This window comes from Mugil cephalus, chromosome 4 (genome assembly GCF_022458985.1).
Source record: "Mugil cephalus isolate CIBA_MC_2020 chromosome 4, CIBA_Mcephalus_1.1, whole genome shotgun sequence".
NCBI classification, from domain to species: Eukaryota; Metazoa; Chordata; class Actinopteri; order Mugiliformes; family Mugilidae; genus Mugil; species Mugil cephalus.
In genome coordinates this window covers 24,260,555-24,279,771 of record NC_061773.1, presented here as the reverse complement: position 1 = coordinate 24,279,771, position 19,217 = coordinate 24,260,555, and the positions used below count along the sequence as shown (strand labels likewise).

Genomic DNA, 19,217 nt, shown 5'->3' with positions numbered 1-19,217 from the left:
AACAAAGGGACTGTGACAGCCTTCACGATCTGGACGAGCTCCAGTTGCGTTACACTTTGGGCAAACCCCAAAACGAGCGCAGCCTCGTAGGCACTGTCTGCTGTGGAGCTGTTTGTCGCCACAACGGCCCCATAATCCCCGAGCTCCCACCCACGTGGGGCCTTCGGAGGGAGGGAGGGGGTGGGCCTGCCCCCTCCACCCCCCCACCCGCTCTGCCTCAACCTCTCCAGCCAGGGAGACGCAGCGGGAGAGAGAGGATTAACTTAACTAAACACTGGCTTTTATAATGCACAGGCATGTGCAGAACACTTAGAGACGCACACCACAAGGCCTCTCACCAACTATCAGTCACCCACACATCTGTGCAAACAATAAATGCAATCGTACATACACACGATATATATATAACAAGCGAACTGCAGAGCTGGGATGAGATGAAACCACGCGATGACCATTGTTTATGCTCTGCTGTTGTGGCTCACTTTTTTTTTTGAGAAAGAACACTTTCTCAGCTTGTGTCTGCTAATCCTCCAGCCGTAACTCTTCCTCCATCCAGTCCCTGAGCTCTGCCCATGAGCTCTAAACTCACTCCACTGGTGAAGTAGATACTGAGCAGGCTGAGGGTTAGGTTTTATTTACACATATACTATTTTATTTTATATGTATTTTCTCTAATAACACTAATACACCAGAAAACAGGGGACACAAATATAGTGTAAGTATAGTCAGTCAAATATGAATCAGCGGGGGGATACACATATCAGGCATAACATTATGACCACCTTCCTAATACTGTGTAGGTCTCCGAAACAGTTGTGACTCATCAGAGAATGGACATGGACCTTCTGAGGGCGTCCTGTGGTGTCCGGCAACAAAATGTTGTTAGTCCGGGATCTTTGGGTCCTATATGTTGAGGGGAGGGGCCTCTGTGGATCATCCCACAGATACTTGATCAGTTTAGAATCTAGTGAATCTGAAGCCCAGTTCAACACCTGGAGTGTCATTGCTATGGGGTGGGGGTGTCTGGTTTGGTCTAGGTTGGTGCTACATGTCTAAGTAACATCCACATGAATGAATGCCAGGTCCACATGTTTCCCAGCATTGGTTTTAATGTTGTGGCTGATCGGTGTATATCAGGTAGAAGACAGGTTTCTGTGATGAGCTACAAGCAGAACGTGATTAAATTAGCTTAGCAACCCTGCATCTCAACAACACATGGTCGGGCTCCTGTCATGAGGACTTGTTGTCCAATGAGTTTAGACTCTCACCAAGAAAACAAATAAGAAAACCGATGTCCATACCTGACACAGGTTTTTACTCAATAGCATTTGGGATTCTACAACCAGAGTGATGTCCAAAACGACTCAAATAGAATCTAACCCAGATTGATCCTTAATCCGGGCAGATTTAATCTCAGCTAGAGTAAATGAGGTATGGCTTTGACTCAAACTCAAAATTCAATCAGTGTCCCTGCTGCGTAGAGATACTTCCACCGTGTTCATTTTGCTTTTTTGTATTTGAGACCCACAGCGGGGTTGTGCTTTTATCAGCGGTCCTCATCGTCGCTGTTTTGTTATTGCCAGGTCTGAGCGGCGTGCAGACAATCCTGATGCTATCTGATGATTCAACACAGGAAGAATTTATCAGATGTCTTCCATAGATACAGGGGGACGCTGCGTCACCCGTTACTCGGCGCTACAAGGAAAGAATAAAAAACCTGGGACCCCGTGTGATGAGCACAGGTCCTGGAAGAGCAGCCTGGCTGAGTGTGTCTGAGAGTGTCTGGATCCAGGTCATGTGTGAAGACAGGATACAAAAACACAGCGACGTAGATGTTGAATTAAACCAAGAACATGAGTTACAATTTTATAAACACCACTAACACAGTCATACTTATTATTTATCTTTTGTATGAGACCAGAGTGGATTCTGTTGCCCAAACAAAGTTCAGATTGTGGGTCTGTTGGTCGGCTGAGTAACTCAAACCAAGCAGAGCAAACTGTCTCTGCATTAGTTTACCACAGAGAAACACTAAAACTTTTCTGTAATAGCAATAGTGTGATTTTAATGGTGAGTTTTCCCTTTTTATTGCTTGATTCCAGGGGATCTTAGGACTGTAGTTACTTTCTGAATAAATATCTCAATAGTAGCAGATGGATCTTTGGTTTCTTGTCACCTCTGCTTGTGTATGTACATGTGTATCATCCTGGAACCTGGTGCATCAAACTGTTGATGTAAAACTGGATTTAACCCTCGGGGGTCTAGAGTATAATTGACCGTTTTTTGGCTTCTCTTGGTTTTACCTTCATTTTTAAAACTGTTCACCTCGTTGCCTTGTTTGGTATCATTGGTTTCAGCACCACCTCACACATGTGACTTTACAGTTATTTGTCCATTTCTACATATTGTGTTGGACACATTGGACCGAAAAAAGATTTTTCACTGTGAAAACCATAAACATGTTTAACAAAGCACTTTTATAACTTACAATGAAAATCTGAACTGTGAATTTCAAAGGCTTATGTGCAAATTTAGAAAAGTTATTTACAAGTACCTACATTAACCTTTTGATCTCCACACTAAAAATAATCAATTTTTAATGCATGTCATCATTAAAATGACGATTAAAAAAACAGTTGTACAGATTCATACAATACAAATACTGAAGCTGTATGATGTTTATTTTCGAGCTGTGGTCATATGTTCAGAAACGCTATAGCTCAAAAAGTATAAAAGCCAAAACTTAGATATTTGTATATATATAATGTTTTCACACAAATTTGTGTATCTTATAAACTGAATGACAAGCAATGGTTAGAAAATGGGTACAAATAAGCATTTTATTGTACTACTACTACAAAAAAGCTCAACTGTGTGGTTACAATCCCGGTCAAAGGGTTAAAATGCATCAAAGGCATCGACTGCAGAGCTTTAATTCTAGGAGGAGTGGAAATGTTCAGTGGTTTCTTTCCCCTGAATGTTCCACATAGTTCTGAAGAGACCCGTCCTCAGACAAATAAAACCTCAGTTTACAAAACTGAGGGATCAATACCGAGTTAAACATGACACAAAGGTGGTTTAAAACCCGCTCACAGAACAAGAGACCGTGTCCTTACACGAGGCTGACCTTCCAACCTAAATCACCACCAGGCAGATTGAAACAGGGAACAAGGGAGAAACTGACAAAGGCTAAAACTGCTGCACAACCCTCTAAAAGTCCTCTCCACCTCCACCTTCTCTCTCCCTCATTAAGCCCCTCCGTTGCCATCCGTCGCCCGTCGCTGGCACCGAGTGGGCAGCGCCGCCGCCACAGTGACTGATGGGCAGCACCCTCCGCTGTTTGCTCTGAGCAGGACAATCAGGGCGAAACGATGCAGCCTGAGATCCGAGCCGAGCGATCGTGACTGAGGCTACGGATCCGCTTTCTGCCCCTTGCGGCTTTCAAGGGCGTTTTTTTTATCCAGATGAGGGGAAGAGATTCGGGGGCTCGGGGGGGAGCAGCTGTACAGCCGTCAGCCGAGGGGCACGGGGCTGAAAATTGAAGGCGAAGGTATCTGTTATCTACCTGAAGAGGAACAGATGAAACCCATCTGGTTCGGGCCTAACGGTGTAGCCCCCGAAATGTCACAGACAGGACGGGGGGAAGAAAGAAATGGAAATAAGTGACGCTTCACACTGAGAGAGAAAGAATAAAAAAGCTAGTTTCTTTTTGAAAGTGTGTGAAGTGATGCAGACAACGTGTGGAAACATCACAGATTCCAGAGGTTTCAAAACAAACTAAAAATCAAACTACAGTAAAATTACAGTTAGGACATTAACCTACCTTTACTACACAGCGATAAACAGCTGATCCCAGGCCCGTGTCAAACCCAGCGGAACCTGATTAAAAAGGTGTGAAGTCCCAGACGCGTCTCGCAAAACAGGCAGTGACAGCGAGACTCCGCTCCCCAGCGCTAACGTACTTCCAGATGAGCATGGATCTAGTGCCGGTTAGTGTGTGGCTGGTTGGCACTATACCTCGCCCCCCCCACCCCACCCTCCAGCTCCCGTCCCGCCCCCCCCCCCCCTCTCTCTCTGTGGCGTAGCGCGCACACACTGAGGCTACTGAAGGACAGGCAGCACCTCTGTCTGTACACGCTGGCTCTGGGCGCTGTTGATGTTGGCATCCGCAATGAAAGGCTGCCTTTCTCTTTCCTTGCCTTTCCTGCCGAAAGTCTCACCCCTGCCAAGGAGAGCTGTGAGGGCTGCGACGGGAGAGAGGGTTGCGTGGCGGCGTCGCGCCGGCTGTGTGTGCGCCTGCCCGTCAAGGGAAGGGAGTGGCAGCGTGGTGTGACACACTCGATTACCCCGGCTGATTGGGGATTATTTTCAGCTTCCACTGGAACCCTAATAGAAGTGAAACGACGTGCTGTGTTTTCTCCTATAATTACCCCGTCCGGGCGTCACGTCGGGTTGACTGACGTTCATCTCGCACCAAGTAGCCCTCTGCTTCTTTTAATGGGGGAAAGAAAAAAAAAAAAAAAAACTTTGTTCCCGTTAGTCAACACCATAGAATGAAACGGGGAAGTAGTTCAGCGGAAACGAGAGAAGGGTTTTCCCTCTGAGATATTGTTAAAGGAACAAAAGTATCATTTAACAGTATTAAGTATTAATAAGTAATAGAAGCATGATGATTCTTCATGATTCATCACTGATAAATACTCAGAAAAAGAAAGCACTCGTTCTCCTTTATGTTGCCTGAAGCTTCAATTTCAATAGCAATCCTACCTTCAATGTTACGTCACTGCCACTATTGTGTTACGATTAGTTTTGAAAGACCTGTCGACTTCTACAGGATGTTTCCAAAATAGGCTGTTTCTAGCCTTAAAGCTGCTAAGCTAAGAGCTGAGGAGCTGTGAAAAAGCAAGTCATCTCCAATAGAGACAGTGATATGAATCAACAAACTAACCCCCCCCCACCCCCACACAGACATAACAACGACACAAACAAGCTCTTGAGCAACGCTTAGCATCGGTGACTGCACCTGTCCATGTGTGCCTTCGCATGCAGGTTCGCACACCTTTAAACAAGACAACAAACAAGACGAGATGGTACCTGAATGCACCTGAATGCACTCAGCTAACAAAATGCTAACGTTAGCGAGGGCCGCTGGGGGCTAAATGGAAAAATGAACCCGATGGCTGAGAGCCAGGGTGATATCAGCTCTGCACCCGGAGCTGACTCGGAAAAGATATTTCACTGGCCCAGTTTAAGCCGTGTGAAGCGTTGCTTTTCTACGGAGGAAATAAAGTCACGAAGAAGAAATTAACCAGGTTCACAGCGTCTCGTTAGATCTTAATGGCCACGAGCGACGAGCTCAAAGGACGACCTGTCTACCTGAGAGTACGACGGAGCATGATTCAATATCAGCACCAACGCACAATGCTAAATAAATAAATAAATAAAAGCTGTCTACTGTGTGAGCCACTGGGACCCTGTACGGTGTTAGTGCTGTATGTATATATTTGGATTTCAAACTGAAAAAAAAAAACATTTCCTACAAGAGCCCTAACATCTGCCCTGAGTCACTGTTATCTTTGTTGATAATGCTCATGCCTTGAAGCATTATCAACAAAGAGCTTACAAGCCATTACACGATTTACACGCGCATAAAACTAATGCTGCAGTTCACTCGTATAACTCTCATCCATTTCCTCCCCCACACTGAGAGTAATGCCCCAACAGTCCTAAAAGAATCCTCAACCATATGTTCGAGTCAATCTCCATAATTTATTTCACATAAATTTGCTGATGCAGGCTTAGAAATGGCCACTTTAAATCATACCCGGTCACGTCAAACGGCTTTTAAGCCGGCGGAGCACGTGTGTTTCTGATCTAACGCTGCCTCGCAGTGTAGGCTCTGTAGAATCTGTAATTCAGATAAATGTGAACGAAGCCGGCCAGAGAGTCAATACGAACAGGTCGGACGTATATCGCGTGAACGCAAACTCAATTTTGGTCCGTGCTCCTGCAGTTAATCTATGCACAGTTTACGCTGTAGCATGAAACCATTTAAACCCGTGAGCTTGGCATTAAAACGAGTGTGCAGCATCACATTGGGGCTGGAGCTGAGACAGAGAAGACATCTGGGTGGACGGTGTGTGTGTGGGAGGCTGAATAAGGGAAAAACACTTTCTGTGCCACTGAGAGACACAAATGAGGAAATACATTTTGACCGGTCACAGCTGTTGCGATCTGCATTGCTGGAAAGTGAAGAGATGTTTCCAGGCAGGTGCACGTGAGGTCAAAACGGAGGTTAAAGCAGATCCACAGTCTATCTACGCTATAGGAGTGATGCACGACCATAAATCTGGCTTACTAAGGATAAATTGGGTAATAACAACACTCTGTTTTTGTTATTTTGGCCAGTCCACGCAGATCAGGAAGATTTAAAAAGAATCCCTCTGATCGGTTCTAAAGCTCATCCAAGAAGAGTTTAATCAGGATCCCCCCCAAAAAATACTTACTCTGTCTTAATATATTATCTGTACTTAGAGCTTTCAGCGCTTCGACCTCTGACTGACCATTTCTGCCCCAGAGATCAATTTTCCCTGACTTGGAAAACTTCCTCCACGGATGGAAACCTCTGCTAACCTCTTGAACCGGCGCTTCCTCTGCAAATACCCTGAGCGAGGAGTCTTCCCGCTACGCAGGCAACGTGTGTCAGCTTGTTTCACTCGGACGTCTAAAATGACACTTTCGGTAAACTTCCAAAAGGAGCTGAAAGAGAAACCTGAGCAGACATCAAGGGTGTTGTTCAAACACGGCAAACAGTCACGCCAGTGTAGCACAGAATAAACCAGGCACGAACAGTAAACGAGCTGACGTAACCGGCTGCGAGAGGTGTGACGACCGCCGCTGCATTCTTCAGCTCCATTCACCTGACAACGATTTTCATTGTCTGCTGACAGGAAACATGCAGCATGTGCATGATGAGTAAACGCAGGGGTTTTAACCCATCTCATCCTTGAGTGAGTGCGGTAAGTAACCCTGGAGGTCCTCTAACGCCATGTCTCAGCACGGTTGAAAGGATTAGTTTCATTTATGTCTCGGAAGAACACTAACATCTCAGCAACTTTTCATTCCACTGAAATATGATTTGGACAGTCAGCAGAAGTTACAGTCTTTCCTTAAGCTAAAAAAAAAGGACGTCATGAAAAGGAAGGATTGGTAATTGTTTTCAAGGATGAATGTGAACAGTGCAATATATCAAAAGGAACGGGAAGGGACATTTTTGTACTCCCTTGAGTCATCATTTTCCAGAAACTGCTTTTGTTGAACTCAATTTCAAGCATTTGCCGGTAGTTTTTACAGTGAGGTGAGTGGCCTATAAACTATTTGACAGCTTGAGTTCAGATGTAGTTGGCGGAGGATTGGAGAAAGGGACCAGAAAGCATCCTGGTGGTGGCTGCACTATCAGCTGGTGTTTCCCACTGAAGCTAAATGGTTTATCATCTGGGGTTCAACTGCAAAAGTTCCCTGAAGACTATAATTTAATTTCTTTCTCCCGAGGGGATGAATGTGTCTTCTGAATTCCTACCAAGTAGGGAACTAAATGGCTAAATCTCCTGCCAGTTGCTGTAACTGGTAGGCAGGAGTGTTTCTTCTCTTCTCTGAGTTTTCCTACACACCTAAAACAACATGATGTCTCCATTCTATGAGTTATCTGTGGGTAACGGCTTGAGCTTCATAGTTGCCTTGGTTGCCAGTTTGGTGTTGAATTAGCTATGGGCAAAGAGGTTGTGGAGACCCAGACATCTTATACTCTAGATCATAAAATGCAAAGTTCCTCACACAAGTAGTAGAGAAAAAGTCTTATTTCTGTTCCGTTTATTCAGAGCAAATTCAAAAAGTGGTTATTCACTGTGGACATCTCGGATAACTTCTGCCAAAAGCTCTGTTTACATTTGACTCAGGACCTCACACACACGGCCTTGTGAATTGTGAACCACCACACGAACCCACGAACGCAGCCTCCGATGACACATTTCACGTCACTGCAAACCCTCGTGGACATTCGGACACTTGCAGATGCGGAAAGCACAACGGGAGCATAAGAATAAATCACATTTGCATTCAGGAAATGAAGCTGTCTTATTAAGGCATACCGTACGAAGGAAATCACTAATGCAGTTTTTCATCTCATCTCAGTGGGAAATGGGAGAAGATTCAATTAGTCTGTCTTTTAAACAAATGGGAATCCCGGGCGTGGTGTATTCTCTCTTTTCACATTCCAGCATTTGGAAACTGAGGATCTTTGCCTCTGCAAGTGTTTTCCCTCCAGTAGGAACATGTGGAAAAAAATGGCAGCCAAGCCACAATCACCACGAACCATCTGTCTGCAAATATGGAAAAACCCAACTTTATTATGACACTACTTTCACCATCCCCTAGTACATATAAACCAGTCACAAATTATGATGGGAAGTGAAACAGGAGAGAGGCAACTCTTCCTGGGGATGTTGCACTGTATGGTCAGTGACTTAATCATCGACCATGAGGTGCACCTCAACTCAAACACCTGTTTATTGAATGTCTGGCTTTTACAGAAGTCGTTCTTTTAAACCGAGTGCACAAGTGATCCTGAATAAAAACCACAAGGTTCGTCCTGAAACACAAGAGACTTCATATTTTATGGTACACAACAAGATCCAGGAGAGACTTTTCCACAGTGCAACGCACACACGCTCCCGTCTCCATTTTCCTTGGCAGGAAAAAAGGGTGCAATGAAAGCGCCATTCAGTTTATGTGCACAAAAACACAGAGGCACACTGTGCAGTTGCTTAAATGCATCTCACTGGAAGGTGTCATTAATATTCACAAAAACAAGATTTATGTACGTGTATGTCGTTAAATTTGACATGCATGCGTGTACCTGTGTAACACATTGGTATGCCTGGATCGTCTTATTTCAATTGAAAGCAAGAGCCACAATCACGGCCGGGTTGCCTCGATCTAAGGTCACAATCATCTCTTTCACAGGAGGAGATACGACAATCAGCGTCTGCAGACCCAGACTGCACATGCAACACATGCCGCATGAGATCACCGCATCCATATCACCGAATTTCTCCTTTAAATTTCACCAGGATTACAGTAAAATCCTGCTTTCACTTCATAAGAAACCTGCAGCCCATTCAGACCAAATAGTCTGAAACAGACTAAGCATCCGAAACCTGTAACGACATGTAAAACATCCTCCCGTGTGGCGTCTTCGCCGACTTCTGGCAGCTTCAGTTTGTGTGTAACCACCGCCACGAGGTAATAGTGAAACTAAAACACTATGACACACCCTCGCTCGCAATGTACGGCATGTCCAGACTGCCTGTTATGTCTCCTGACAGTAATTGTGGTAATAACTGGAAGAGACAGCGCGAGCACCAGCAGAATAATCCCCCACAGCTTTTGCCTGCCACATGTTACCAGGCCTTATGGCAGCATGTTGACACCAATCCCATAGACCGAGCAGGCCAGCGCGGGCCATACGTAAACAGCCTGTAATCCGCAGCACACACTGGCTGAACCATACCTCTTATCTCTGGGCATCTGAGGGCCAGGAAGAGGATTCTTTCTGTCCCATATTGACGGGCACGTGCACAATTTGACTACGGCTGGAGCTGTAAATCAAAAATCGCTTTCACAGATTTCAAGTCGGAGATGATCTGGTGATGCAGTTGAATTTAAAGTGAAGCAGCCATCGTTCAAAGCATGCACATGAGCACTAGCGTCGTTAGGCATATTTTAGGGGGGGGTTGAAGTTTCCCTAAAAAAGTGAGTTACATGAGTAAGAAATTCAGTCCATCTTTAATTCAGTGGTATACTGAGTTGCTTTCTGGTTCAAACTCTGTTTTAATTTCAAAAAACCACCGTCAGTAATTACAAGGACTATGTATAAGATTCATGGAAATACAGTTTCCTGCAAAGCTTTTTCAGTGTTACAATAGAATCACCACAATCAGAGGCTTTTACTACGAACCTTGACACACAAATCTGTCAGTTGATCAGCTGCCAGGAGGGATTTATTTGTAAGCTGCAGGGCTAGATATTATTTTGAAACGTTTGTGAACACGAACTGAGTAGCATTACCAAGACCAAACCGATACATATTTTTGTGTGGAGAACTGTTTAAAACAAAATAATCAGAGGTTCTCAAATGCTACATGTTGGAACTCAAACGGGGGGATGTTATGGTTCCAACCACATGAGGAACAGTCTAAAATCCAAATAATCGAATGTTTACTTGTGAAACACTAGTGTGCAGGATTACAAGTCTAATTTGGGCTACCGAGAAGTTTCGGTTAGCTGCAGAGAGTCTGCTTAATGGCATCTGACAGCAGCCATTTTTCATTCTTACAAAGTTTAGCTCGGGCAGCATGAAGCCTGCTAAGATTCAGTTAGCATCGCAAACACAGCGACTGAAATCAGACATTCCAGCAGATGTTCAGATTGCGAGATGAAAGCGAATGCCACACGGAAGCTTTGACGACCCTGTTATTTCTTCACCAATCTCCAATTTAGAAGAGTGGGACTGAGTGTCCTTCACCAAGGAGACTCCTTGGTATGATCCAGGATGACGGGCCTCTGTCCGGCCATCCGGGCCCATATCCAGTACCTTTGAATTGCAAAGTGAGATGAGTCATCAGGCGCTTGTCACGGCTCCCTGGCTCCCTCTCGCTCGCTTGGAGCCGTCCTCTTATGAGCCCATTATTTATTTAACGCAGCCTGATGTATTTTGCATTGAAAAGCCCGTAAATGCTCCAGCTAACTCCTCGCTGGTGCGAATGACCCCTGCTGCAGTCATCTGGGTTGCGTTATCCTCCCTGAGCACTTTTTTGCATCATCAGTTTTTGTTTTTCACCCGGGCTGCAGATTCAAAGGGGGCATGAAACATTTCCACAAACGCTGGACGTTCGCGTAAAATTCTTGCGGGGGAATGAAAAAACAGCAGAACTCAACCCATTTAATTCATAACCACAGAGGATTTGAGCATTGTAGAATTATCTGATACCAAGCAGCTTAATGCCGCATAATCTACCCAACCTGAAAATCCTGCCCCCGAGGACATAAACCAAGAACCGAAAAAACAGATCAGGCCTCGGAGATGAAATTATATCCACCAAGATCACACAAGTCACATATAATCCTGTGCCACGGGCCGGAGCCCCAAACTCATTATTGATGAATTAATGTGAGCTTCGCTAAAACCTATTAAACTGTGTTAAGATATGCGCGACGAAGAGGAGACGCTGGAAGGCAGAGGACTGACTGCAAGTGGACCCTTCATCTCTTTCGCGGTAATGGGGAGCGCGGCACAGAAGCTTGTCCACTTTGCGAGCTGAACGCTGTCTAGGTCAGCAGAGAGCAGCATGATGTAATGAACTATTCCTGGGTCTGTTTAAAGGATCAATAGAGATTCATCACGCGGCGCCCACTGTGTGCTCAGCAGACGAGCGACCACGATTCAGCAACAACAAAAAACAACAACAACAACAAACAAATACCGGCAATGAATGACTCCCCCTGGTCAGCAAAACTGCTTGGGGGACACGACAGCATGAAGGCAGAGGAGAGATGTGAGCAGGAACAACAACAACAACAAGTCCTGGCACCGTCTCGGAAGTTGAAACGTGCCCTCAGCGCTAGTTTGCCGTGAGCCGTGGCGCAAACATCAGCTGCCATGATATCATGCTACAGGACAGAGCGGGAGGGTGAGGCGTGGGGGAAGAGGGTGGTGCTTGGGAAGGTGGGGAGGGAGGGAGGGAGGGAGGGGAGGGGAGGCAATGCCGGCGCAGCTGCTGCAATCATCTCTGTCAGGCACCTGACCGGACGCCTGGGGTAAACAAGAGTATGTGCCGCCCGCGGGCCCTCTAATTCGTCCGTTCTCACCACAGCTCGCACATGCCGAAACAAAGCAGAAGGCGGGGATGACAACACAGAGAGAGAGATGATGACAAATCACGAGGAGTGAGAAAGCGGCAGCCCTACCGCCAGCGAGAGACAGCGGACGGCCCGGCAGACGGTCGGCACTGGCGGGAGGAGAGCGTGGGACCATCCTTGCACATTCACCTCCAGCTTCAGAGGAAGAGACAGGCAGCTTGGGCCCTCGCCTCCTCTACTCTGAGCCCACCCCAGCCTCTCTGTCAGTTTCTCTGCCCCTCCCCGCCTCTCTCTCTCTCTCTCTCTCTCTCCCTAACCCCCCCTCCCCCCCCCCCTCCTCCCTCCCCTCCCTCTCGGCAGAGTTGTGTCCAGCCTGATGCAGCCGGCCCGAGTCCTTGTCCGCTTGCTGGCAGCACTGCAAGGTCAAGGTTTGCCTCTGCACCTTCATAGAGACACGCAGCGCCGGGATTCAAGCGTGCACAAGATTTTTAATTCACTCATTTCACACACTGGCTTCTGGCTCCCTGGGTAGAGGTGTGGTAATTAATGAGATGAGACCTATTTGCCAGCCAGGTGGGGAAATAAAAAAGGAGGGTTTATTATGGCTAAGGCAATCAAGAATTGATCATCCTTCCGAGGAAGCTGAGCTTTAGAGTCTGTTTTTCTTCTAGCGCAGCACAACAAATGATTCTGTTGAATAAGCTGGACTTGGTTAATCAGGAGAATCACCATGATTATTAAAGTAGGGTATTGGCAAGCACTTCACGATACGATACGTATCGCGATACGATACGTATCACGATACTTGAGTCACGATACGATACATTATTGCAATATTATGATATTGCGACATATTGCAATATTCTACATAATTCACTGAGAAAGACATATTGTATGTATATCAGATGACAGTGATAATTCAATGGACAACTTGAGCCGAACAACAATGTTAATTCAAATGATCCATTTCCAATTTATTGCACTTACGGGCCCAAAACATGACCTTTCCTTTTTCTTTTAAACTCAACGGTAAGACAGTAAAAATCAATATTGTATCAGAAGAAAATAATATTGCGATGTATTGCCATATCGATATTTTTTCCCACCCATAAAGACATGGTACTAGTGCCTTGTTTTAGATATGACTGACAGTGCAGAGTTTATTAGAGATACAAATCGCAAAATCCTCAAACAACTCACACTTCTCAAACTTTAAATCCATGTGCACCGATGAGCCAAAAGATTACGACCGTTCAAAAGTGAACGGAGGAATGATGTCGGGTTTCAAACAATAACGATGGGCAGTCTGGGATATATTAAACGGTAAGAAGATGGTTGGTTGGGCAGGTGGAGAAGCTTTGTCAAGGGCCAGATAAATCCAGATAATGGGTCTTGTTATAGGGCTTGTTGTTTCTGGGATATAAATGATGCTTCTTGGTGCCAGGTATGTACCTTCAGAGGCATTTTGGAGATGCCACCTTAGTGGAGCAGAGCACATTTGGCAGCTTACGGGACATTAGACAAAAGCAGTGCTATTTTGTTGTTTTGTTTTGGCTCATCAGTGTCCCTAAACTAAATCTAGAACTGGTGAAATTAAAATATAAATCAAGAGTTTTAGGTATTTGGTATGACAGTTGTTCGAGCCTGGAAGCCAGACAAACTTCCCGGCCCACACGTTTGTTTTGTGTTTCTAAAGCATGTCTCGAATTTATTCTTTTAGAAACTGATTATTCTCGGACAAAGATCACCAACCAGTGCAATGATGAGTAACAGAGACACGTCATACATGTCATCTGAGCACTGTGGAGTGGAATTACTTAACATGAATGTCTCTGATTGGTTGCAGGACTATCCAGATGCATGCAGAGATATTTTAGTGTGTAACAGACAAGCCAGACTAATATTGTTCAGTACTCTACTAAAGAAAGTTGCTTGACTTTGTTCCAAAGAGACTGTGCATTACTCATTAATGACTAAAACAGTGTGGTTTAGCATAAACCACATTCGCTATTGCAAGTCTTATGTCATGTTCTGCTACTACTTATCCTCACTAGGGTCGCAGGGGGGCTAGAGTTTATCCCAGCTGTCATCGGGTGAGAGGCGAAGTACACCCTGGTCAGGTCTCCAGTCAATCTCAGGGCTAACACAGAGACAAACATCCATTCACACTCACACTCACACCTAGAGTCAGTTTGGAATCACCAGTTAGCCTAACAAGCATGTTTTTAGAGGTGGGAGGAAACCGGAGGCACAGGGAGAACATGCAAACTCCACTCAGAAAGGCCTGACCCGGACACTCTCACTGGGTGCTAACCGCAAATCCAGTGTGCCGCCCTCCAATTGCAAGTTAAAATTAGAAATTATCCTTTTTCAGGCAGATTTTTGCACACTAAGTACACTAGCGCTGTTGCTGCTGATGTTAACATTCAGAATATGACTTTAGCTACGTATCCTCTAAAAGAGCAACTCGCACAGCAGCAGCCTGTGCAAAAAAAGAAGTCATATTTACCATAGAGTACGCCGTAAGCCACGCACACAGCCCCGAATCTGACAGCACAGGGAAGTCAAACCAACAGGCACGCAGAGAAATACATTCCTCGTGAAAGCAAGCACGACATCCGCGGATAAGACTTACTGTTGCGGCTGTAACCTGCAGCTAGCATGGAGCGGCATTAAAATCCTGAGCAGGCCTGGCCTATCCACCTGGGAGGAAGTTTGCCAGGGGTCGTGCCCCCTTCTGACGCTGGCACTCACGGGCCTGTCACCACGACGACTGATGCGGTGGCACGACTGTCGCCGGTGCCAGCAGGAACAAACGGACGGAGACGGAGGGAGAGAGAGCGGAGACTAGTCGCTGCGCTCTTACCACTGGGCCTATAGGATTACTGGTAATGGGATTTCCCACTAATGGCTCCTTCTGACAGGTGGCGTCCCCGTTTAGCTCAAGTTCAGCTTTGGCTAAAAACATCACCAAGGTTCAGAGCTTTCACCTTCACTGTAAAAAATATCCACCTTAGCTGTTTACACCGGTGTCGAGGCTGAGCATACTTTCACGGCAAGTGTTAAAAAAAATTTTTAAAAAATACAAATAGGTTCACTTCCTGCAAACAAGTGACAAGACACAGAGGGAAGACATCTATACTCACACCTAGATATATTCTGACTAGACACACAACTGTTTTATGTACAAGATCTGATCTTTATGTGTCCAGTCATAGGTCTTCAACAGGGGGTTCGTGGCCCCTAGAAGGTCTGCGGAGGTACTGCACGGGGGTCGCAAACTCTTTGGTTGATTAGACATTTTTATATATATATATAAATATACATTAACATGAATCCAATATATTTTAGTAAAGGGATAAATGAAGGCACTACACTCATTCACATTCATATGATACAGGAGCTGTCTCAATAGCGCACCGTTTCACAGAGAGATGCAAAAAGTATATGATACCACCCACTATCTTTCTGATCCGATACTGAATTCAGGCTGGTATCGGCCACTACCGAGTTTATTTTAAACTCTGAAGTATACTGAGGTAATCGTCTCATTTACTATATAGCCGAGCTAATACAACAACAGAAAAACTGAACAGAGGACACAATCATACAAAATATGTGAAAATGCTGTTTCAAACACTAAACGAAAAAAAGTAAAAGAAAAAGACGATTTAGAACTACTATAAAATTAAAACTTGCATCTTAATTCTGTCCTTGTTCTCTCCTCTTCTGTCCTCCTCATCATTAATGTCTCGTATTCTGTGTTGTGGTTTAACCTGAGGTGTTTTTGTGTTACCACAACTTAATAGTTTAGTTTCCACAGTATCGATATTTTGATTTGACCTGGTATCGGAAGTATCGATATTTAAGTCGATTAGCACATCACTAGCAAAAAGGCAGCAAGTGACACTTCACAAGCCAGGAAGCTAGGAGCGTTTTATTCTGTCTTCCTTCTTTCCTTGTCCATTATGATTTGATTGTGAACAGCTACTGCCTTAATTGTGTGGCGTGGCTTTCTCGCATCATTTATTTACGAAATGGCTTTAGCTGAATTTATGTTAACTGTTAGCCTGAAGCGGACATCAGTCACCATCAATTGACGTGTCCAGGGTTTAGCGGCATCTATTAGACAGCAATGAAATGTAGCATTTACAATCATGAGTTCATAATGGAGCCTTCGTATCGTATTGTAACGACCAAGGATAAACTGAACACAGACGGCCTTTGGCATTTTTATGATGAAGTGACAACCAACGCAGGTTCTCAAATATTTGCAACATTTACCTCTTTATTTCATTTATACTGTTTTTTGTTGCTGTTATATAAAACAACTAAAGGACTAAAATTAACTGGCAGTACCTTCATCTTGAGCAGATAAAAAGTAGTCTTAGCTTAAATCACTTCTAGTGAGACAGGGCCACAACAAGAGGCTCTGACGTTTCCTCAATTATTTCTCTTCTTTCCTTGCCTTCATTGTCATTGATTCAAATTCTACCGAAATTCAACTTTTCTGGGAGTTGCCACTGGTGCCAAGGTAGGAGACAGGAAGGGTGACAGGAAATGAGAAATGATCGTTCCAGAAGTTTAAAATTATTGTATCTTGAGGAAAATTATCATACATATCCGATTTGACGTTGCTTACGACCATCTGCTACAGTAAAACATTACCTAGACCATCTAGTAAAGCTTATAGTGCAGTTTTACCTTTAAATACATTAACAGCACTGTTTGTGTTTGCTAATAGCCATGTACTGAAGGGGTCAAATTATCGTACATTATGGGATTTTTGGAAGTATTGATCGTACAGAGGGTGATATTATTGTAAAAATACGATAATTGTCGTACGTCTGGCAACGCTGGGGCAGAAAAACAAGTGAGACGGAGGGAGAGAGGGCCGGACACGGAGAAAGACAACAATAGCTGGAGGCCACGTCATAATGTAATGATGCTAATGAGGATAAAGCCGCTTGTCACCTTTTCCCCATAAGCCTCTGAAAGCGGGACAGCTTGTGACATCGCAGGGATCAGCAGCACTGTTTCACACTTCGCAACATGAAGTGGACGTGTTACAGCCGCTCTGATTTCCTCTCTCTAACGGGTTAAAAAAATTCTCACCAGCATTAATTAATTAATGTCGGCTTCGGATAAACGAGGTGTGACACTTCACTACATACTGTACAATCAGTGTGTCAGACTGCAGTTCATGATTATCTACGCAAAAGGAAGAAGTTCACCTCTTTTGGGCTGTAAAAGGGTTCTTTGATTATAAAGACGTTAGAGGTGTGTGTGTGTGTGTGCGCTTTGCTGAGGTATAATAACATGAGGTAGCAAACACACACATGGTTTCAGTTTAATTTAAAAACTGAAAGTTGGGAGATTTGAGTCATTTAAATGTGTCATAACGGTTAGTCAACAAGGCGTTGGTTGCATTCGGTTGTTACTGAATAAATGTAATTTAACCTTTTACAGGGCGAGGAACCATATTTGGTAACTTTCCCCCGGTGTCATAAAGGCGACATTCTCAGGTTAAATCAGGGTCAAATGTGGTCTACAAAATTCACTGCTTCATTAGGTCCCATGAAGAAGTGTCCTGATGTTGTTTTAAGTGATTATGTCTGAATTAGCTGTTATATTCTAATGCTCTAAATACATGTTTACATTTGTTTACCACTTAAGGCCAAGGAACCATATACAGTAACTTCACTGACCTTGATTTTCTACATAAAAATAAAAATGTGACCTATCCAGGATGTAACCCGCCTCTCACCCATTGACATCTGGGAAAGGCTCCAGCCCCCCCACGACCCTTTGGAGGACGAACAGTTACAGAAAATGAATGAATGAATCCAATAAAAAAGTTTGAAAAACTAAAAGAAAGTAAAAAGCCCTACAATAATACTTTAGGTTTGACATAAGTGCTCTTCAAAGGGTTAAACAGACTGCATAACTCAAATGTGTCAAATAATGTGAGAAATCCTGCCGAGAAAAGTTTTACGATAGACTAAAACAAATCAAGAAATCTGTGCACATAAGAAGATAAGGGGAAAGCTTTAAATAAACAACAGAGTGGTGTATAATTAGATGTGGACAGATGTAGGAGTTGCATAACGGTGGTGCAGCTTTGAGACGTAACAGACAGATGTTATTTTAATTTATCGAGTGAAGTGTTCGACACGAGCCCCCAGCTTCACTCTCTCGTGACGATTTGATTAATTTTTTTAACTTAAAACTTAAAGCGCTTGGTTTTTGCATCTTCAGAGCTCCGGCGAGACTTTGCTCCCGTAACCGACTGCTGTGATCATCTTAACTCTGACTTTATGCGCAAATAAAGAGACATCACAGCTAGTCTGAAGTTAGCCAGGATGCCAGGAACCGTCATCTAGACACGTCACGTCGAGAGAGTGGAAGTCAACAGTTCATTCATCAGAATGAAAATCATCATTGATTGCTTCTTATGCTCACACATACAAGGCATTAGTCTTTCTGCCCGCAGGCAGACATTTGACTGATGGACTAAATGACTAATATGTTTGGATGATCAACAAAAATATGGACAGACCTGTCTTTTTTTTTTAAAGATTTATTTAATTATACTTACAAATGGTTTTATTTATCTTTTCATCTAACGCCATATGTAGTGCATTCATTCATCTATAATCAACTAGTAATACTCTTTTTTTTTTAACATATTCTTGCTCTGTTGCCAGCTGACCAGTAGAGGGCGTCATTATTCCAGACATCTTTACATCTCAAGCGCTGGAAGAGAACTCGGAGCCAACCCCTCTGATCAAAACTAGGTGGGAAAGCAGCAGATATTTGGCACATCAGATTCCTCCATCTTCCAAAAAGAACACCTGACTCCTCTCACTGCACACATGTCCTTCTCCTCAGGCTCAGGCCACATCCTATTCCACGGTCCTGAGCCAGAGATTATAATTAGAGTGAAGGGGCTTGCATTTAGATGAGGCAGATTTTTATTTTTTTTTCTTTCCCCACTTTAATTTTGACCAAAGCATTGTCTCCTGTAATTCTGAAGTCTCTCTTTCTTCTCCCACCAATTAGAGCCCGGCGCTGTGAGTGAGGGGGAGGAGAGAGGACGGACCGTCTCCATCAGCCTGCTAACCACTCAGGGGAGCTCATTAGAGCCGCCCTGTAGCCCAGAGGCTTGGCGTTGCGTTGGCACCACTTCTGACACCACATCAGTATCATCGAGGTTCGACGCCACTAAGAGAAAGAGACCGAGCAAGAAAGTCGGAGGAGTCGTGTCTCCCGTCAGCCTGTCACTTCGCTAAGGTGTCCCG

General features: G+C 44.4%; 1 protein-coding gene and 1 long non-coding RNA gene across 8 annotated transcripts in view; both read right to left on the bottom strand.

Moving 5' to 3' along the window:
- The window catches only part of iqsec1b (IQ motif and Sec7 domain ArfGEF 1b), a 178,648-nt gene that overhangs the window by 30,296 nt on the left and 129,135 nt on the right, over positions 1–19,217 (bottom strand). The window contains exon 1 of one of the 6 annotated variants that reach the window (XM_047582026.1): positions 14,552–14,856. The exons of 4 other annotated variants lie outside the window; for them this stretch is intronic. In XM_047582026.1, coding sequence (XP_047437982.1) covers positions 14,552–14,589 — 38 coding nt within the window. In that variant the 5' untranslated portion in view covers positions 14,590–14,856. Of the gene's footprint in view, positions 1–12,024; positions 12,148–14,551; positions 14,857–19,217 lie in introns of those variants that run through there. One more of the 6 variants, XM_047582023.1, reaches the window with a different exon arrangement.
- LOC125006206 lies at positions 2,815–3,999 on the bottom strand. Of its 2 annotated transcripts, none has more exons than XR_007112545.1 (2): positions 3,824–3,999; positions 2,815–3,601 (listed from the first exon to the last, which is right to left on the bottom strand). It is a non-coding gene; the product is annotated as an uncharacterized LOC125006206 (long non-coding RNA). The 2 variants fall into 2 exon arrangements; XR_007112544.1 differs by having other exon boundaries at positions 2,815–3,531.